Source organism: Equus caballus, chromosome 1, assembly GCF_041296265.1.
Source record: "Equus caballus isolate H_3958 breed thoroughbred chromosome 1, TB-T2T, whole genome shotgun sequence".
In the NCBI taxonomy this organism is placed as follows: Eukaryota; Metazoa; Chordata; class Mammalia; order Perissodactyla; family Equidae; genus Equus; species Equus caballus.
Genome location: NC_091684.1, coordinates 153,728,369 through 153,747,422, shown reverse-complemented (window position 1 = coordinate 153,747,422; position 19,054 = coordinate 153,728,369). Strand labels below are relative to the sequence as shown.

At 41.0% G+C, this 19,054-nt stretch overlaps 1 protein-coding gene across 5 annotated transcripts in view; it reads left to right on the top strand.

Moving 5' to 3' along the window:
- Positions 1 to 19,054, top strand: part of GALK2 (galactokinase 2) — a 119,407-nt gene that overhangs the window by 82,875 nt on the left and 17,478 nt on the right. For all 5 annotated transcript variants that reach the window (XR_011426647.1, XM_001499722.6, XM_070236870.1 and 2 more), the window contains one exon: positions 2,161 to 2,371. Coding sequence is in view for 4 of the 5 variants with exons in the window: in XM_001499722.6 (XP_001499772.5) it covers positions 2,161 to 2,371 (211 nt within the window). In the remaining variant the exon portion in view is untranslated. The remainder of the gene's footprint in view (positions 1 to 2,160; positions 2,372 to 19,054) is intronic.

Genomic DNA, 19,054 nt, shown 5'->3' with positions numbered 1-19,054 from the left:
CGTGGACTCTCCAGCAGAGGGCTAAGTGGACCCAACAGCAAACTGGGATGTTGCTGGAGTGAATGTGAACTTCTGTGTGTTAGTGCCCCTGTCTATGGAAGCACACAGGGAGACTGCCTTTGAAAACAACCTCCTAGGCAGCCGACTTTCTCCCCACACATCCCTGGGCCAATTTCCTGGGATCAAGTGCCTGAGGCAATGTAAGTTATTCAAGTGAACCAAGGATGGGGCTTGGAGACTGTTGTTGACTGAAAGGTTCTTAGGAAGAGCCCACCTTCATCACTTGGTGACCATTCTTTGATGTTTTTCCTTTTTCTTCTTCTTTTTTAAGAAAGATCCCATCTATCAAAGTGTTTTTAAAACACTGGAATGTTCACTTCTAACATAAATACTTAGCTTGTTCTTAGAAATCCATTTTTAAGACTTGAGTGGTGATTTGAACTAAGGTGAATGGCATGACATAGACATCAGTCATATGCCACTGAGAATGTGGCTGTGGGGAAGCAGGTAAGAGTTACAGGACCTGGTTCAATTTCCACCTCCCCTTCTTACTAGTTGGGTAACTTTGGGCAAGTCACTCTCATCTCTTAAATAGAGTAATAATACATATCTCACAGAGTTGTCAAAGATTGAAAGAAATAAAAAGCACATTTTAAATCCTACACCACTACACAAGTGTTAGTTATTTCTGTTAGCTTCCTTGCTTATCTCAGTTGGATTTAGATCTGTGTTTCAAGAAAGCATCATTCCAGGAGATGATTGACTTCAGCTCTTTTTCTGTATAAAATAAATATATTGTATTTTTTCTTTTGTTTTACGCATCTTTATAGGTTTTCTCAAATTATTTTTGGAATACATTGGAACATAGACTATGAGTGAATGAATTAAATGAATGAATGAACCAATCAGTCTGTGGAGGTATCACTCCAGTACCGTTAATAAATACTAACTGAATGTGTTAAGCGAACAAAGTCAAAAGAAAGGTCTTAGCTTGTGTTTTGCTTTAAAAATGGCACCATGTTTTGTGAAATAACTGAACAGGAAAATAAAATTCTATTGTCTCTTTTCCCAGTTCTGCCTTAAAATCATTAACTCCTTTCAAGTGTATGAGCCAGAGTTTTAAAAAGAGGATTAATGAATATAAGAACTTCTGTTATTAACATTCTTCAGAAGTGAGTGGCCCTAACCAAAGTACAATGGTCTTTTGGTAAACCCTGCTTCCTGTCCAAGAGAAAGAAAATCAAATCATCAGCTTAAGAGAAGAGTAAATCAGATGCACATTTCCTTGAAGACGAAGTTCCCCTTCTTCTGCTTGCTTCTTTTTTGCTGTTTGCACTGTCTGCACCTGCTGTCCTCCCACCCAGAGATTGAATCGTGTAGACTTCAGGATGAGAGACATTTTCATCTTGTTTTGACTATAACCTGCTCTGCAGGGCTCAGTCAGTGGTTTGGGGAGAATGAGGGAAACATATTCGGGGTTGGGGTTCCCCTGAGTGGACCTGGATATGAAGGTTCGGTTTGTACTTAACTCTCTCCATCAGATTGAGGGGGTACCTCCAGTGCAATTGGAAGCCAAGCTCCTTTCTCAAGAATGGAGGAACATACAGCTCTACTACTATAAGCGACCTAATGAAGTGGTTTTTCATAAGGTCACCAATGAGGTTTTCATTTAAAATCTAGGACTTTACTCCAAACGCCCCGATACTTAAATTCATTAGCCATTTCAAAGAGGCATGTAGTAAACAGGAAGAGCTCTAATGAAATCGGGCATACAGTGTCCACCTCAGTACCCAGGTCATGTGAGATTTGAGTAGTTTTCTATAGACTTTACAGACAGTGGTGTATTAGAGACGAACTGAATAGAGATAAAAGAACAAATTATTCACAGAAACAGCCCTGAGGGAAAGGGGTTGCAGACAAAAAAAAAAATCCTTGGGGATTAGCTTTTTCAGGAAAAATACTGAACTAGCCTGTGAGTGTCACATAAGCATGTTTAATTCCAAACATCTGAACCCAGTGTGCATTTTCAAGCAATGGTGGGAAATGTGGATAGGTTGAAGGGAACAAGAAAAACAGCTTAAAGTTGAATTGGACTAATTAAAACAGTACATGCCAGTGTCTGAAATGAAAACTGACCATCATCCTCGTTTGAATTTGCAGCTCCTGGCTAAGTCAAAAAGCTTGCCATGGGATAAAGTACTGCGGCTGGAGGAGGTACAGGCCAGACTCAGGGTCAGTCTGGAAGAAATGCTGTTGATCACAGAGGATGCCCTTCACCCAGAGCCCTACAGCCCTGAGGAGGTCTGCAGCTGTCTCGGAATTAGCCTGCAGGAGCTCCGAACCCAAATCCTGAGTCCAAACACTCAAGATGGTGAGTCTGCTGGAGAAAGTAAGGCCTGGGTTGTTCCCCCACTCACAGGTGGAAAGTTTCCAACTTCCCCGTCTATCTTACTGATTCTGAAGGGAATTCTTGAGGGAATTTGAAGAATATGTTTGTTTTGGCAAACAGTTATCTAGACACTTAGCTTCATTAAATTCATTCATTCATTCCTCAACAAACATTTCCTAGTCTGCTATATGCCAGGTATTCTGGCTAGGCAAAGGAATAATACATCATTCCTGACCTCAAGAAGTTCATAATTCAATAAGCTCCTTTTTCCCTTTCCCATTTTTCTGACTAGTATACTACTTACATAAAAAGATCTAGGTTAGAGCAGTGCCCACAACTGCTGTATAACAACACTCTGGAACGCCAGGCAGTTTTCACTGCTTAGGTTGAAACTTGTGGCCCACTTGAGTTGCAAGCTTTTTCTAATGCCTGCTGCTTTCAAGTAATTTTGCTTTTATACTGATAACATAACATACCTGAGAGGAAGGCCAGGTAAAGGTTGGAGGTACAGGGTGGAGTGGCTTCTCCTTTGAGAAATAAAAGTCGTCTATTTGTGAGGAGTCAATGCTGGGGTAGGATATCTAGCTAAGATCCAATAGTCTCTTGAGGTAGAGTTGGGGGTAAGAGCTTAGCACAAAGATCAGCCTCAGGGACCCATTTTCATCCCATTCAGTTCAGTTCCACAACTGTTTACTGAGTACGTACAGTGGATTTGCCTGCCAAGTAGTGTCTTAAAGGCTTAGGATAAGATAAGGGAATCATTTGAGGGCTGGGAGAAGGTTTTAGTTTCTAATATTGTTAGATCCCATTTAATTTGATGAACATTTAGAGAGTCTCTAGAACTGGAATGCGTAAACTGGCCTACAGGCTTAATCAGACTTGCCACCTGTTTTTGTAAATAAACTTTTGCTGGAACACAGCCATGTGTTGGCTATGGCTGCTCTTGCACGGCAACAGCAAAGTTGAGTAGTTGTAACAGAGACTGAATAGCCCATAAAACCTAAAATATTTACTATCTGGCCCTTTGCAGAAAAAGTTTGCTGACCTCCACTCCAGAAAGGCAGTAGACCAAAGGGTAGCTGGATGGCCTGGATTAGGATCTCCAGCTTCACCTACTAGATTTGTGACTTGATTTATAAATTCTTAACCTTTCTGTTATCTTAGTCTTACCATGAAATAGGCATAATAGGAATACCTTCCTTAAAGGAATAATCTGTGTAATGTACTAAGAAAATGCTTGGTAATGGAGGTACTCATAAATGTCAGCTACTTTTGTTATTTCTCCTTCCCTCACCACCACCCCCACCCCGCCCACCCCCAGCCAGGCCATGAGACTAAGCATTGAGAACACGGAGATAAACACAAAAGGGTAGTTTACAATGTAATGGTGGAAGCAGATAAAGAAAAAGTTGATCCAGCATAGACTAATGAGTGAAGTGATGGAGAAAAGTCAGAGTGGGCTTTACTAAGGAGAGAGCAACCAGACGGAAGTTAGAGAATAAATAGGAATTTCCTAGGTAGACAAGCAGTCAGAAAGACTTCCAAGCAGACAAAACATCAGGTACAGAAACAGAGAGGCATGAGATAGGATTATATGTCCAGAGAACTACAGGTAGTTGAGTGTTTCTTGCAAATAATGTACACAGTAGTGAGTGAAATATCAGGCTGAGCTTGTAGGTAGGCCCAGATCACCAACAGCCTTGTTAAATACTTTGTGTGTTTGTGTTTTATGGGTAATGGAGGAGTAAACAAAATGTTTATTGGATGAATAAGTTGGGTAGGGCGTTGGATAAGGAGAGCATCCAGGGGAATAGCTTCTATCCTTTGACTTAAGATATAGTTCATGTTTACAAATTCAACAGATATATGTATTGACTTCACTGGGCTGGGTATTATGCTGGAGACTGGGATACAATGATAAGCAGGATGTGACCTCTACATACAGTGACCTAGTGTCTTATGGGGGAGAGTGTCCCACCATAATCACAGTAAATAACACCCGCTGTAATCAAGGTATTTATCAATTCCTGAGGGTATGGAGGAGAGAGTGACTAATGCCTGTGACTTGAATTTGAGCTGTACCTTAAAAGAAAGTTATGGACTTCCCAGGCTGAGAGGGGTGACAGGCCATTCCAGGTAGAGAGTAGAGCCTTAGAGAAGACGTGGAGACATGAAGATTTTGAAAACATGTGCCAAGAGGTATTGTGTGCAGTAGGAGTTTGAGGCCAAAAATACTGGCTAAAGGGATGCCAATTAGGGGATTATTGTTCTTCTCTCCATCACATAAGAGGATGAAACAGGGAATTCTTGGTGGATATCACAACGGGTAGATTCTCAAGGCTGTAAAGGAGAGTTCAGTTGGAACTGATGATTGCCTGTGTCTAGGGAGAGAGGGAAGGAAAGGAAGGGAAGAAGAAAAGAAATAGAAGATAAAGAAGGCCAATGTATGAATGCTGGTCAAGTTAGGGAATTATTGTAGGGGAAACAATTTTGGGGGCAAGATGATGAGTTTATATATATACATATGTATGTAATTGAGTTTGGTGATAAGGCAAGTCATCTAAGTAAAGATGTGGAACAGATAAAGATCCAAACTATATAGTTACATTTGGGAATTTTTCATGAAGAGGCACAGAACTCTTAATAGACATTGAGAATATTCACTGTCAAATGATCTTAAAGCAGTCTTTTCATGGTGTTACTTCTTAGTTCAGAAACCTTTAGAGGCACACCATTACCTCATTGTCCAAACTCCTTAACATGGATGTTACGTTTCTCCACAATTTGGCCTTAACTCTGTTCTGTCCTATCTCCCTTTTGCCCACATGCCCATGTGGGCAGTGTTGTCTTGGCTGAACCATTCTACTTACTAATTGCATCTTGGTCTGGCCTCTGGGCCTTTAATCCTAAACATCACTGTCCTTTTCGGACTGGACCTTTCCTCTTTTCTGAAATGCAGTTCCAACCTATGTTAAAAGCTCAATATAATTATTTTCTTAAAAAAATTATTTTATTGAGTTCATATTGGCTTATAACATTGTGTAAATTTCAGGTGTACATTATTATATTTCAGTTTCTTATAGACTGCATCATGTTTACCACCAATAGTCTAGTTTTTATCCATCACCATACATATGTCCCCCTTTATCCCTTTCGCCCTCCTCCCATCCCCTTCCCCTCTGGTAACTACCAATCTGTTCTCCTTATCTATATGTTTGTTTGTTTATCTTCCACATATGAGTGAAATAATACAGTATTTGTCTTTCTCTGTCTATTTTGCTTAACATAATTCCCTCAAGGTCCATCCATGTTGTTGCAAATGGCACAATTTTGTCTTTTTTATGGCTGAGTAGTATTCCATTGTGTATATATAAAACACACCTTCTTTATCCGTTCATCCTCTGATGGGCACTTGGGTTGCTTCCACGTCTTGGCTGTTGTGAATAGTGCTCTGATAAAGATAGGGGTACATGTGTTTTTTTGAATTATTGATTTCGTGTTCTTTGAATAAATACCCAGTAGTGCAATAGATAAAAGGTCAATATAATTCTTATCTTTTCTTATCCTCTCAATCCACAGCCTGTTCTCTTTCTCTGTATCTCTGTTGCTTTTTCTCTGTATCTGCCTGTCTTTCCTTCTCCTCTTTTTTTTTTAGCATTTTTTTGAATAAGTTAATTTCCCGGAAAACACAAAGGATAATTTGCTAATCATAGTACATGCATTGCTGTTTAAGTTTTTTTCCCCCCAAAGAATAATGATTTCATTGTTTTTGTAAAAATGATGCCTGCTAATCCTACCTCTCTATCTAAAATAACATCCCTACTGACCCACCTGCATTACTTTCTACAATTTACTTATGTTTTGTTTGCACTCAATAAATCTATGTTAAATAAGTGAATCCATTCTGTAATTCTGTGTCCTCAAAGGATTCCCCCTTTTGCTATTGGAATATAGTAAATAAGTTTTAAAAGCTATGAATATAAATTAGTCTGTGGGATTCTAGAGTCTCCTAGATTAATGTCATTTCCTTTGCTTTCTGAACCCAGCCATCTAGCCTCAGCCAAATTTCCAGCTGAATTCTCCTGGCACTCAGCTTTAACTTTAGGGATCAAATCCTTTTATATCTTTGCCTTGTTCCTTCTGAGTTTGTGCTTTGGTTGTTCTAAAACCTTAAGCAAATATTTCTTTTAACCCTTTAGAAGATAGGATTCTTATTGAATGTGGTACTGTATTAGATTGTATGAGAGGAAGCAAAGATGGCCCATGTCCCCAGCAGAGGACTCTGGAGGGTGCCACCACCCCTTTATTCCAGGTGCCTATATTTTAACATGCTTAGTTTTGGCTTGAACTAATTTTCCCATCATGGAAATCCATGCCTTTGTCAAAGTGATGTGGAATCCAATGTTCTCTTTATGCCAAAATTCCTTTCTTTCTTTCTTTACCTGGGAGATGTTGATCTTGAGGTGACAGTGTAGGCAGAGATGTTTATAATCAAACTATGCCTTGCAGCCTCTGCTAAACCAGCCAGACTTCCACAGACCCATGTGAAATTGTTATTTGCTCTTTCCAAATTTCTAATAATTAGATTTAGAAATGCTCAGAGGCCATTAAAATTAAACACGCATACACACACAAAACAAAATCTTTTGGATGTTGTTTAGAATGGCTATAATCCATTACTAGGAACTGGCCAGGAATAATTTAAGGATTATTTGTGAGGCCTTGCCCACAGGTAGGCATTATCTAAGGGTATGGTATAATGTCTGGGTTTCCAGAGGCTCAGAGGCCAGGCTGATGTGGGAGGGGTGTTTCCTAAGGTGTGACCCAAAGAAAAGGGGAAGCAGTGATCAGAGCCAGGAGAGATGGGCATGTGTATCTCGCACAGGAGATAAGTGAAGGACACACACTGGAGGATAAACAGAGGAATCCATGAGGAACTAAATGGAAACCGAGGTAGAGAATGGGTCAGGTGGTTTGGGCACTAGTTTAAGAAAGGGGGGATTTATTGGGTGCATTCCTTTTGGGAGTGCCCAGCCTCTGCTCTGAGTTGGGGTGGCCCTGCTATATAGATGCACTGTGCTGGGCTGAACATGAATCTCTCGCTTGAATTACCAACTCTGCCTGTGACCATATGCTGACAAAGTGCTGGCCAGTTGCTGACTAATTTGTTTGGACCCTGTGATCTCCAAAGTCACGAGTAATAATCATGGCTTTCAAGCAAGCACAGGGCAGTGGCATGGCCTGCTCTCTAGGAAGACATCTAGAGTAAAGAAAAACCCAAAAAACTTGTTATTTACTTTATGGTTTACACATTACTCTTCACCCACATCATCTGATTTGAATCTCACGAGAACCCTGGGGCACATGGTTATCCTCATTTCACAGATGAGGAAACTGAGGTCAGAGAGTTACAAGTCTACAGAGGTAATAAGTGCTAGAACCAGATACCAAATTTTAGTCTTCTGATTTAATCCAATACTCTTTCTGCCATTACTTATTATCTCAGCCTATTAATAAACTGGCCTTAGCAATCCTGCACCAAGTAAGGGAGATAATATTGAGTTTTGGCTTTGCTTAGGTCTGATTTTTTCTTGAAACTAAAGAAAGGTGATGAAGAGAGGTTACTTTGTGGTTAAAGAGTTTCCTTTTGGCTGTTTCCCATTCTGGTGCTTTGGTCTTAGAAGATGTAAAACTGTGTGGCATCCAGTAGCTTGCTTACTTTAACAATCAAACTCAACTTGACCAGAATGTGCATGAGCTGTGTTATAGAAGGACCGTGAGAAGTGCTATGGAGTTTTCTTGTTTGATAAACGTGTGGTCCTCATAGATTATCTCAGTTAAGTCTAAGAAGAGTAGTTGTTTATTACCTAATGGAAAAATATAAAGGTACTTTACAATATAAAAAGAGTCAAACCAGTCAGTAACGTCAATTTCCAATTAAGTGTTCTCAGATATCAAGGAAATTGATTTAAAAATAGCTTGCAAGATATCAGGCACTAAATTCTATGATCTCAACACATTCAACTGTTGTTCTTATAAGAATTTTGGAAGAAAAGTTTTCCATAAAGAGCCTAGAAAAAACTCCAAAGGAAATTATAGATCTTTTTAGAGTTTACAGATGTTGGTTGAGCAGAAATCCTTAAAATCTGTGTGACGAAGTTCTAATTAGTCCAAATAAAAATGAGTCCTTCAGTTTTGTCTGTTGTTTTCCTTTTTACAAAATAGATTCTTGTGAAATAAAATACAGAAGAATAAATCAAGTAACTATTTTTGTTAGGCACAAGAGATATGCTTTAAGCTGTTTTGGAAGTCAAGTGTGGGGAAAATTTGCTTTCACTTAGTTCTTTTTCCTTTTCCTTTCTGCCTGAGCTCTCCTTTTTGCTCCCTAGCTCTTGCTGAATTCTCAGTGGTCTGGCTACAGAGGGCAAGATCATGCCGGGAGTACGTATTCTTCATTTTCTAGGAAACAATGGGATGAACTGTTATCCCAGATCACTTGAGATTGCTTCCTTCCTGGGTTTTCATCTTCCTCTTTCAGATGTGTGCATTATAATGTCCCTCTTCACTGGTTCACCTTTCCTCTTCAAATATTTAAGGAACTAAAAATGAATGCAAACATACTTTATTAAGTATGATTTTAAAGACATAGCATCTTAAAAATCTCAACTTCTGTAGGAATGGCCCAGCACCAGTGTGTTGGAATCACACCAGTGCCGTGTGCTGTGTACTGGTCAGTGCCTGAGCCATTGATGGGTAGGCCAGAGCTCAGAATCTCCCTCTTATCTCATATGACTAATAATGGAAGACCTGTCTCTGGCTCCTGGGGCCATTCTGGAGCCACAAAAGCATGAGAATTCTGGAATTTTCATCCACTTGTGTGAGAGTTTTAAAAGAGCTAGAATGAAACCAATTCTGAAGGTACATTTGGAGGAGAAGCTGACCCCTGTAGTAGTCTTAAATATACTTGGCCATCTTGGACTGAAGCAGGCCAAGAATGAACCTAGGAGCTTGACCACCTCTTCATACTTTGTACCTTCAAAACCTTGAGTTCCCCAAGTTTCTTGAGTTAATGTGATTTGGGCAGGGCTGGCAGTAGAGGATGTAGTAGAGAGTTAGACCAACAAGACCAAACATTTACCTCTGTTGGACACTATGATCCTCTTTCTCAAAGAAGAGTTTTCGTCTCTCTAGGAAGGTTACCCTTGTGTTTTGAACCTTCAGCTTCAGGGAGACCATACGGCAGGGAAGGAGGCAAGGGACAGCTACCTTCCTGACAACAGCAGCCCTGTAGACTCTGGTGACCCACAGCTATGAAAGTAAGAAACAACTTTTCCAGCCTCGCATGAAATTCCCATACAGTAGCTACTATAATGATATTTCCTGGAGCTAAACCCTGAAAGAGTAGCAGCAGCTAAATGTGAGCCACGGGGTACTATCTTCCCACAGCATTTGTGTCCTTGAAAAACGGTCCTTGTTTTGTGCATCTCTGTATTCCTGTAGTAACTGGCAAATATTTGCTGAATGAATAAATGAGTTAAATTAATTTTCTTCTATTTATATGGAAAAGTAATGGGTAGGAGGCCAATTCAAGAATGCACTCAATGTCTAAAGAGTGGTTATATCTAGCCCTTTAAAAAAAAATCTCACGTACATGAGTAATATTCATGTACATTAATAATAATAATGATATTAACAACCACATCAACCACTTACTATGTGCCAAGCACTGTTCTAAGTACTTTTAAAACTTTGCTGTCCTTGTTTATTAATGCGGTCCTTGTGTTTAGAGTACCTGCATGAAATTGTTCTTTTCAAGGCTATAAACTCTGTCATAAACACATCTGGACACACAGCTTCAAATATTGATGTATTCACCACTCCTTCTCCCCACTCTCCTAATCTATTCACACTATTGAGATATGACAGTCAGACTCCCAAAGTTAGGCAGCTCCTAAGAAAAACAGAATTTTTTGGTAGTTGTTACTTTTGCTTGTTTGAAATTCTGTTTAAAAGCGAAAGGCAAATGCATTTGGCCATTACAGTACTAATTAGGTTTGTGTTCATTGACATAACTGTCAATTAATAATGCTGAATATTCCTTTTTTATCCTGTAAACAAAGAATGATACCAAAGTTTTCCAGCCAACAGAGCATTCTATCTTACATCTCAATATTTTTGACAGTGGTCTTTGAATTCATACATGGACTTTTCTTAAAATATTTCAAATCTATGTAAGTGATATCTAGAACAGATTATATAGATTTAATTTAGGGGAACATAAAGGATAAAGACTGGCTTTAGATGGTTTTTCTGCTGGGAACATCCCATAAGGTAGGTTCCAATATTTTGCTGTTTTATAGATGAGGAAACCGAGGCACAGAACCATTAAGTAACTTGCTCAAAGTCGTACAGCTAAAAGCAGCAGAGTTGGGATTCAAACCCATGCAGTCTGACTCTAGAGCCGTCCCTCTACCATCTTAACCACTATGTGGTATGGGGTTGTAATAGTCAGGGTTCTATCAGAAAAAGGGATTTATTACGTAGATTTGACCACATGAAGTTGTGTAAGCTGTTTGAACAGTCTACATAAGGCTACGTCTTTGCCTCTGCTGCTGGAGCCTGAAGTCAACAGGAAAGACAGTCAGGAGGTGATGATAGATGTGAAGTGGGGGAGAACAAGGCCGAGCTGGAGCCCACGAGGATGGACTGGAACCGGAGTCAGACTCTCACCACCTCCAGGCCTCCAACTTTGATGATACTGGTGTCCTGCAGGAGCAGCCACACATGTACCTGGCCCAGGAGTCACAGAAGCTGAAGGAAGGGCCAGTGGGACCTAGAGGTGCTGTGGACCTGGTTGCTGCTCTGTGCCAACGGAGTGAGCTAGAAGATAAGTGACAATGTACATGAGCTGCAATGGCACCTGGTGCCCCTACATAGACCTTTAAAGCATAAAAAATATGTCTAATATATTTTTTAATTTCCTTATTGCCCGTTTGTACCTGATATTCTGACCCTACCAGCTACGTTCGTCACCTCAGCCACCTCCTTGGCCTTGGCATTGCTGGTCCCCCTGGGGTGCTCAGCCCTGACCACCACCTTGGGCCCAGTCCTGCCAGCTTCATTGGCCCTGACCCTGTAGTTCCTGGTCACCTCCTTAACCACAATTCCCTCTTTGACTCTGGCCTTGCTGGCCCTGCCATTCATTCATGGCTGCCTCAAGGGAAGAGAAGGAAAGGAAAAGAAAAGGACAATTTCTAAACTTTTAAATGGATATTTTTCTTAAGCCTAAGATACATAATTTGACATTACTCCATATTCCCATTGCTTGAATTTATCACAGATGTATGTCTACCTTCTGAGAGATGAAGTTATGAGAGTCAGCCGTGAATGTATTAGCCACTCTGCTTTGAGTAGAGTGAGGCTTCGGCAGATACGAGGACAGCTGACATCTCTTTGTGTACCCTGCTGCCCCTCTGCAGGTTTGGATTAGGAAAACACCTTCTATGGTCTTCATCTACCTAAGACATACAATCTTGCCCCTCCTATTTTCCTTTTTTGCTTTCATTTTTACATTTTTATGTTTCCATACAAGTAAATATTTTCTTTGTATACAAAGCTGCTTTTCTCATAGTTAAATTTGTTTATTTTGGTCAAAGTGATTATCTCCTCTGTTGGTGTGTTCGTGTTGATTGAGCTTCAGTAACAAACAATTCCAAAATCTCAGTGGCTTGACCCAACAAAAATTTATTTCCTGCCCACTCTGCATAGCTAACATGAGTCAGCAAATAGGTCTGTTTCTTTGAGACACGCAGGGGCCTAGGCTCAGGGGGCTCCATCTCAATGTGTTTGTCCATAATCACTGTGACCAGAGGAAGGAAAGGTTGCTGATCGCTCACTGGCTCTTAACATGTGCCAGAAAGTGACACCCTCACTCCCATTCTCATTTCATTGGCTCAAGCAAGTCATGTGGCTGTGATGAACTTCAGAGGGGATGTGATGAACTTCAGTCTGCCTTAACTTGTGTAAGGAGAGCTGGAACATTTGGAAATAGTCCTAATGACAACCACACTTCCCTGTGCCATGTAGCTGTGAGTCTCATCCCCCTCAATCTTGGTGATACCAGTGAGAACCATTACTTTCTTACATAAAAATACGAAGTTGATATTTCTTTCTAGACATCTGGGACAGTCAATATTCTTCTTGATCAAATTCCAAGTTATTTTCACTAACAAATTAGACATGTGACTTCTTTTATGGCCCATATTTCTCTCATACTGGCCTTTTATCTGGACTTTGTCTGGTGAAAGTCTTCTTACTCCTGGTGGCTTGTCACTTTTTTTCTTGTCTTATACAGCTCACAGTCTCTTCTCAGGAGACTGTCATTCTAGAATGTTAGGGTGGTCCAGGATTGTATCTCTTTCCATTTTTAGTTGTTCACTTCCTATGACTTTGTTCTTTTTGGAAGTACCTAGATTCAGGTGGAAGAAAGTTTCCTAACAAAAATTTTTAAATGAGAAATTGTGTACCATGTGAGTTTGTTTCCATGTGAGTCAGCAGAAGTAAGTAGCTATGCATGGATCTAGTGACTTTTAGCAGGTTATTACCTGCTATTGATATTACCAAATATCAATAATTACAACAAAAATAATGATCCATCATACCTGTATAAACATTCACGGTTTTCACCACATGAGATCTCAATTGACTGTCATTCATGCTACAGGTTTCCAGATGAAACATCACAGGGCAATGTCTCTACATTCAGGGCAGAGACACTACATAGTTTTTTAAAAAACTTTGAGAAAGATGGTTCCTCATATTGTCATTAAGAGGGAATGGGGTGGAAGAGACCACAAAAATGAACACCCTCAGTCCATTAGGACCTCTCTAATGTTGGGAAGCCTTTATTCTGCCAAAGGCCACTGATGCAACAGTGAAAAAGACCAGAGACCACCTACATAGGCAAGCAATAGAATTTAGTCTTTTAATGAGAAACTATAAAATTCTAAAAACAAGGAACATAAAATTCTACTGGATTAACACATGATATCTGCCTTATTTCTGTATTTCAATCTTATAGGGGAAAGGGGACAGAAGGGATAAAGATCAAAAGGGAAACGGTCATATGGACAAAGAAACAGGGAAAAGAATCTGATAAAGGGGGAGATCTGATTATGTGTACAGAGCTTGTTTATGGAGAGGCAGATAAACACAAACACAGAGCAACCACCACCAACTCATGCTTGTGTGCATTCACTCCCACCCTGGTCCCTGGAGAGCTACAGCAAGACATTTGTAATCATGGCCTTCTGGGAAATAGCAGGCACCCTCATTTATCTGTTCAGGATATTACCAGTCATATTGTAAGCACCTGGAGACATCAAATTAGGTGTTTGTGAAAGTGCAACATTTATATCTTCTCTAATACTACACTGCATTTTTGAAAATCCAAGTGTAGTGCAGGTATACCGTCTTCGATGCTTGCGATGAGGGAATTAAGAGGAGGATTAAGGGGAGGGCCGCATTTAGCACATGCGTCAGAGCTCCCTCACACCTGGTCACCCCTCATCCAGTGTCCAGGTCACCTTCCTGGTCTGCTCCAATGCACACCTTTCAAAAGCAAACTCTGGGCAACAGCCTATGCAATCTAGTTGAGTCTTTGGCATAGCAGAAGATGTAGCTTCTCAATTGCTTAAACTATTGTTGTAGTTTGGTAAACTACTACTTTTTGATCACAGTAGTGAATAATTGAGTAATGTGAGTAAAGAGAAGTAAATTTCTATTCCTTTATTCAGTAAATCCTCAATTGAGGGCCAACTATTCAAGCAGGGTGCTAGGGACTGTGCACTGGCAATGAGCAAAGCCAGCATAATCCTTGCCTTCATTTACTTATCATTTTGTGGGAAGACAATGACAAAGTAATTACTAAAGTGTTCTGATAGAAATAGACTACTTATTTCTCAGATAAGCACTGGTTTTTCCTTTGCCTCGCCTTCAGCTTTTTTGTTCCCTTACTCTTTTTCCTCTGTAATTCCATTAATAGGAGAAAGCAAAGACAAGAACTCATTCCCTTTTATCTTAAAATACCAAGACAGGCCAGCTCCAGGCAAGTGTGACCTTTGTTTTCCATAATCCTTCATTCAACTCCCAACTCCCTAGCCTTCTCTTCAAATGATTTGACACTGTCTGCTCCTTTCACTTTTTCCAAGAACAAAGTTTCAGGAAAGTTCTGAGAGGTTAATGGGAAAGTAGTTTCCTCAAGAAAGAGAAACAAAAATGCAGCTCATCCAGGAACAGCTTCGGATTCTTCCCTTGCTGATGGGATGGGAGAGAGAAGATGACATTTTTTGAGAACCGGTTATATTTAAGACACTCTATTAGGTCCTAATTAGGCTATACAGATGAAGATGGCACAGTCCATGCCCTTCTAAAGCAGTGTATGATAACTATAAGTAGAAGGGAACACACAGTAGTTGGCAACTGGAATGTTCTTAGAGAGCTTCATGGAAGAGGTGGCATCTGGGCTGACACTGAAAGAGATTCAGGGATTTCAGAACCAGTCTGGGTAGGATACTGATGCTGGGCCTCCCCTCTTGGACAAGCAGTGATGGAGTAGGGTATCTCAAGCACGGGGGTGGCAGAAGCACACCGTAAGAGGTAGGAAAGGACTAAGCACATGCAGAGGATCCAGTGTGTCTTGATGGATTGGAATGTGTGGTCCTTCATTTATTGGACAATGGAAAAATATGTCAGTGTTTGATGCAATGAAATATTTAGGAATGCCACAATCAAGATGGTGATTTGGGAAGTTTACTATGACAGCCGTATACAGGTTGATTAGAGGTGAGAGGGAGACAAGTTAGAAGGTGGAGCAATTGTTCAGACATGGGATGAAAAGAATCCAAACTAGGAAGGTATAGAATGAAAAGGAAGGGAGTGATGGGCTCCGTCTTATCATTTGAATGGCCCTGGAGTTAACAGGAGCTTAGTATGTTACCAGAGTGTAAAATGCAGGCAAGGGTGACTACAGCAGAGTGAGGCAAAGGTTTCAAGATCAGAGAGTAGAATTTATTATGACACAGACAGTGCCGGCTCTTGCTGCTCTTGGAAATCTTAGAAAGGAAGCTGTAAACATGTGGGGAGCTGTTATTCTCCACCGACAAGATGGCATTATGCTGTGGATTTGAAAATATTCACAAATGCCTTTTGGAATGTAGTTTTCCATGGATTAATGTGGTCTGTGTTGAAAGTGCAGATGTATTTTTTCATCAGTGGTTTTGTTTTTAAAAGCCAGGTAGTTAAAGTTTTTTTCCTCTTAAATGTAAAATGCTAATTTAATTTAGTCTTTGCAGCAAGGGAATGAGATACTAATGTGGCTGAAAACAGCAGTTTATTTTTTGTGGGTTTGACTATTTCAGAAACTTCACATTTATGAAAAATATTATTACTAGGAAAATAAGTTTGAAACCACAGTCCAACTTGCATGAGGATTGTATAGTGTTTTCCATTCTGCTGCTTGAATACCCCGAAGACTCCAGGCCTCGGAGCAGGGACTTAATGTAACTTTGCTGCAGAGGAAAACAGAGTCCTCCGGAGTGGGTTCTGAGGTGGTTTTTCCATCCACCTCTGGATTGCTGTTCTTGGAAGCCAACTCTGGGTTTAGCCCTGTGGAACTTTCTATTTTGCAGAGACACTGGCCAGTAGCGTGCAGCTACATGATTGTGCAAAGGCAGCTAAAGCCACAACTGCTTTTAGCCCCTCGCCCAAACAGTGGGAAAGTATTTGGGGGGTATGAGAGTCTCAGAAAGTTAATTATCCACTTACATGATCAAGGTTTCCAGTTCTCTCAGACCAGCATATTTATTTATTTTGTTTTGATTAATCATCCTGAGATGAAGTCTTTATCCAAGTTAAGTCTGATTCCCAAAATATTTATCACTTTTTAGACTGTTACCTGAAAACCAATGCTCTGCCTTCTTCCATCTCCACACAGCCTATAAGCAGTCGGTAATAGGAGGCTCCAGGAAGAAACTCACTATATTGAGAATGAGGGAGACGATGATGGTCCGGCTCTACTTTGCACTCCTCAGCCTGGGGGACCCACCCTTTAAGAAGGGCAGACGCAGGCTAATGCGTGTTCAGAGGAATCGTCAGTGATGGAGACTTGAAATCCAATCACGTGAGGGAAGCTGGGTGGCTGGTCTGGAGAGGAGAAGCTTTAAATGCTAGGAGAGTCGTGCTGTTTCACTGCTGCTGGGGGCTAGTGCCATAGTCTTGGCTACCCAGCTCCAGGCCCTTTCCTGGGACCTCCTGCTGTGTGCATGTCGGTGAGGGAGGGTCTTGCCTCCGATGGTAGAAGGCAAGATTTGAGGGGTCAGATTTGCCTCTCATGGGTCACTTGTCATCTGGGCGTGAACAAGAGTCCTCGTTTCCTCCTGATGTCCTGGCAGGTGCTTATGTCTGGGGCTTTGAGTCTAATAGGCACAGGATCCATTGATAAAGTGTCTAGAGTCCAATGTCATATCTAGACTTGTGGAGTGACTTTGGCAGCGTTCCTCACTGCCTGCTTCCCTTGGCTTTTGACCCATTACCTGGTTTTCTCACAGTGTAATAGAGAATAGGAATACATAATCCTAATAGATTGTGTGAGCTCCCTAATATCTTCAAAATGGAAATAAATTCATTTTTGATTAGGTTAGTTCATGTAGGTTTCAGTTGTTTACAAACAAGAATCCTGACTGATATAATTGCTAAAACCCTTTAATGCTGTCTTATTTCTAGCTAGAATTCTTACCGGGACCCAAGGATAGCTTTACGGAGTCTGTGTGTGTGCTGTACTATATGTACAATTTTGGATATTTGTGCATTCACACGGGGGAGAGAGCCCATAGCTTTTATTCAATTCTCAAAACATTCTATAACCCTAAAATGGCCAAGAAGCACTTCTTCATAGAATACAATTTAAACACCTTACTTGGCATAATATACCAAGCCCTCCTGACCTGGCCTCTGCCTATTGCTTTGATTTTCTCTTTCACCGTGTTTCTTCTGTTCTTCATCCTCATTTTATATTTTGCAGGCACATCAAAGTTCTTTCTTTTTTTTTACATCACAGTTCTATGGATTCTTTAGAACACCTCCTGGTTTTTAATCTTCATGTCTTTGCTCATGATGTTCTGGCTGCCTTAAGTTCCCAATCTTTTTTTTTCCTCCTTACCCCACCTTTTAATTGGTTTGCTGGATGCCTACTCATTTTTTTGGTTTGTTTTTGGTTTTATTTTTTGGCAAGGAAGATTGGCTCTAAGATAATGTCTGTTGCCAGTCTTCCTCTTTTTTTTGTTTAAGGAAGATCAGCCCTGAGCTAATATCTGTGCCAATCTTCCTCTGTTTTGTATGTGGGTTGCCACCACAGCGTGGCTGATGAGTGGTGTAGGTCCACGCCCAAGATCCAAACCTGCGAACCTGGGATTCCAAAGTGGAGCATGCTGGACCTAACCACTATGCCATGGGGCCAGTCCCCCCACTCATCTTTTAAACTCAGCTGGTTTCACTTCCTCCATGAAGGTCATGATCACTGGGCCCCATCCCCTCAGCCCACCTGATTTCAGCATTGCCAGCAGTCCACGTCCAGCCAGCAGCTGGTGTGAGTATCTCTTCTTTGTTGGCTTGGGGCATTCTCCAAAGTCACTGAAAGTAGCTGTGCTGCCCAGGCACATTTTTGTGGAGAAGTTAACCCCTCTGGGGGCAACAGCTGGAGTGTCTGTGAGTAAGTGCCCCAGCCTTCCCATCCTCTGGTGGGCCAATTTTGAGGCACATTCTACACGGCTCTTCAGAGAGACTCCCAAGCAGTGGGGCCCTGGCTGTCCGCAGTGGTGACCTGCTCACCAGGCACCCTTTATTGGCTTCTCTCCTTTCCTGTCTCCCTTTCCGCACTCCTTTGCTCCTGCTTCCTGGATTTCTGCTACCAGTACCCAAGTCTTTGTCTCAGGCTCTGCTTTTGGGCTAACCCAGATCAGGATATCCTCTTGACTTTGTGCCTCCACTTCAGCTGTGAGGAGCTGCCCAAGCATCTTTGTCCTTTATTGTTCTTGCTTAACAAATTCTCTTTAGGAGACTATTATTTTCTTTAAAATTTTTTTAAAAATTTATTTTATTTATTTATTTATTTTCTTCTTCTTTTTCTCCCCAAAGCCCCCCAGTATACAGTTGCACCTTGTAGTGTGAGTGCTTCTGTCTTGTGGCATGTGGGACGCCACCTCAGCATGGCCTGATGAGTGATGCCGTGTCCGTGACCAGGATCCAAACTGGCGAGACCCTGGGCTGCCAAAGCAGAGTGCACTAACTTAACCACTCAGCCACAGGGCCGGCCCCCTATTTTATTTTTTATTGTGATAAGAACACTTAACATGAGATCTATCCTCTTAACAAATTTTACATGTACAATACACTGTTGTTGACTGTAGGTGCACTGCTGTGCAGCAGACCTCTAGAGCTTATTCATCTTACTCCATTGAAACTTCATGTCTGCTGACTAATAACTCTTCATTTCCCCCTCCCCTAGCCCCTGGTAACTACCATTCCAGCCTTTGAGTTTTTGAATTTGACGATTTTAGCTACCTCATATAAGTGGAATCATGCAGTACTCATCTTTCTGTGTCTGGCTTA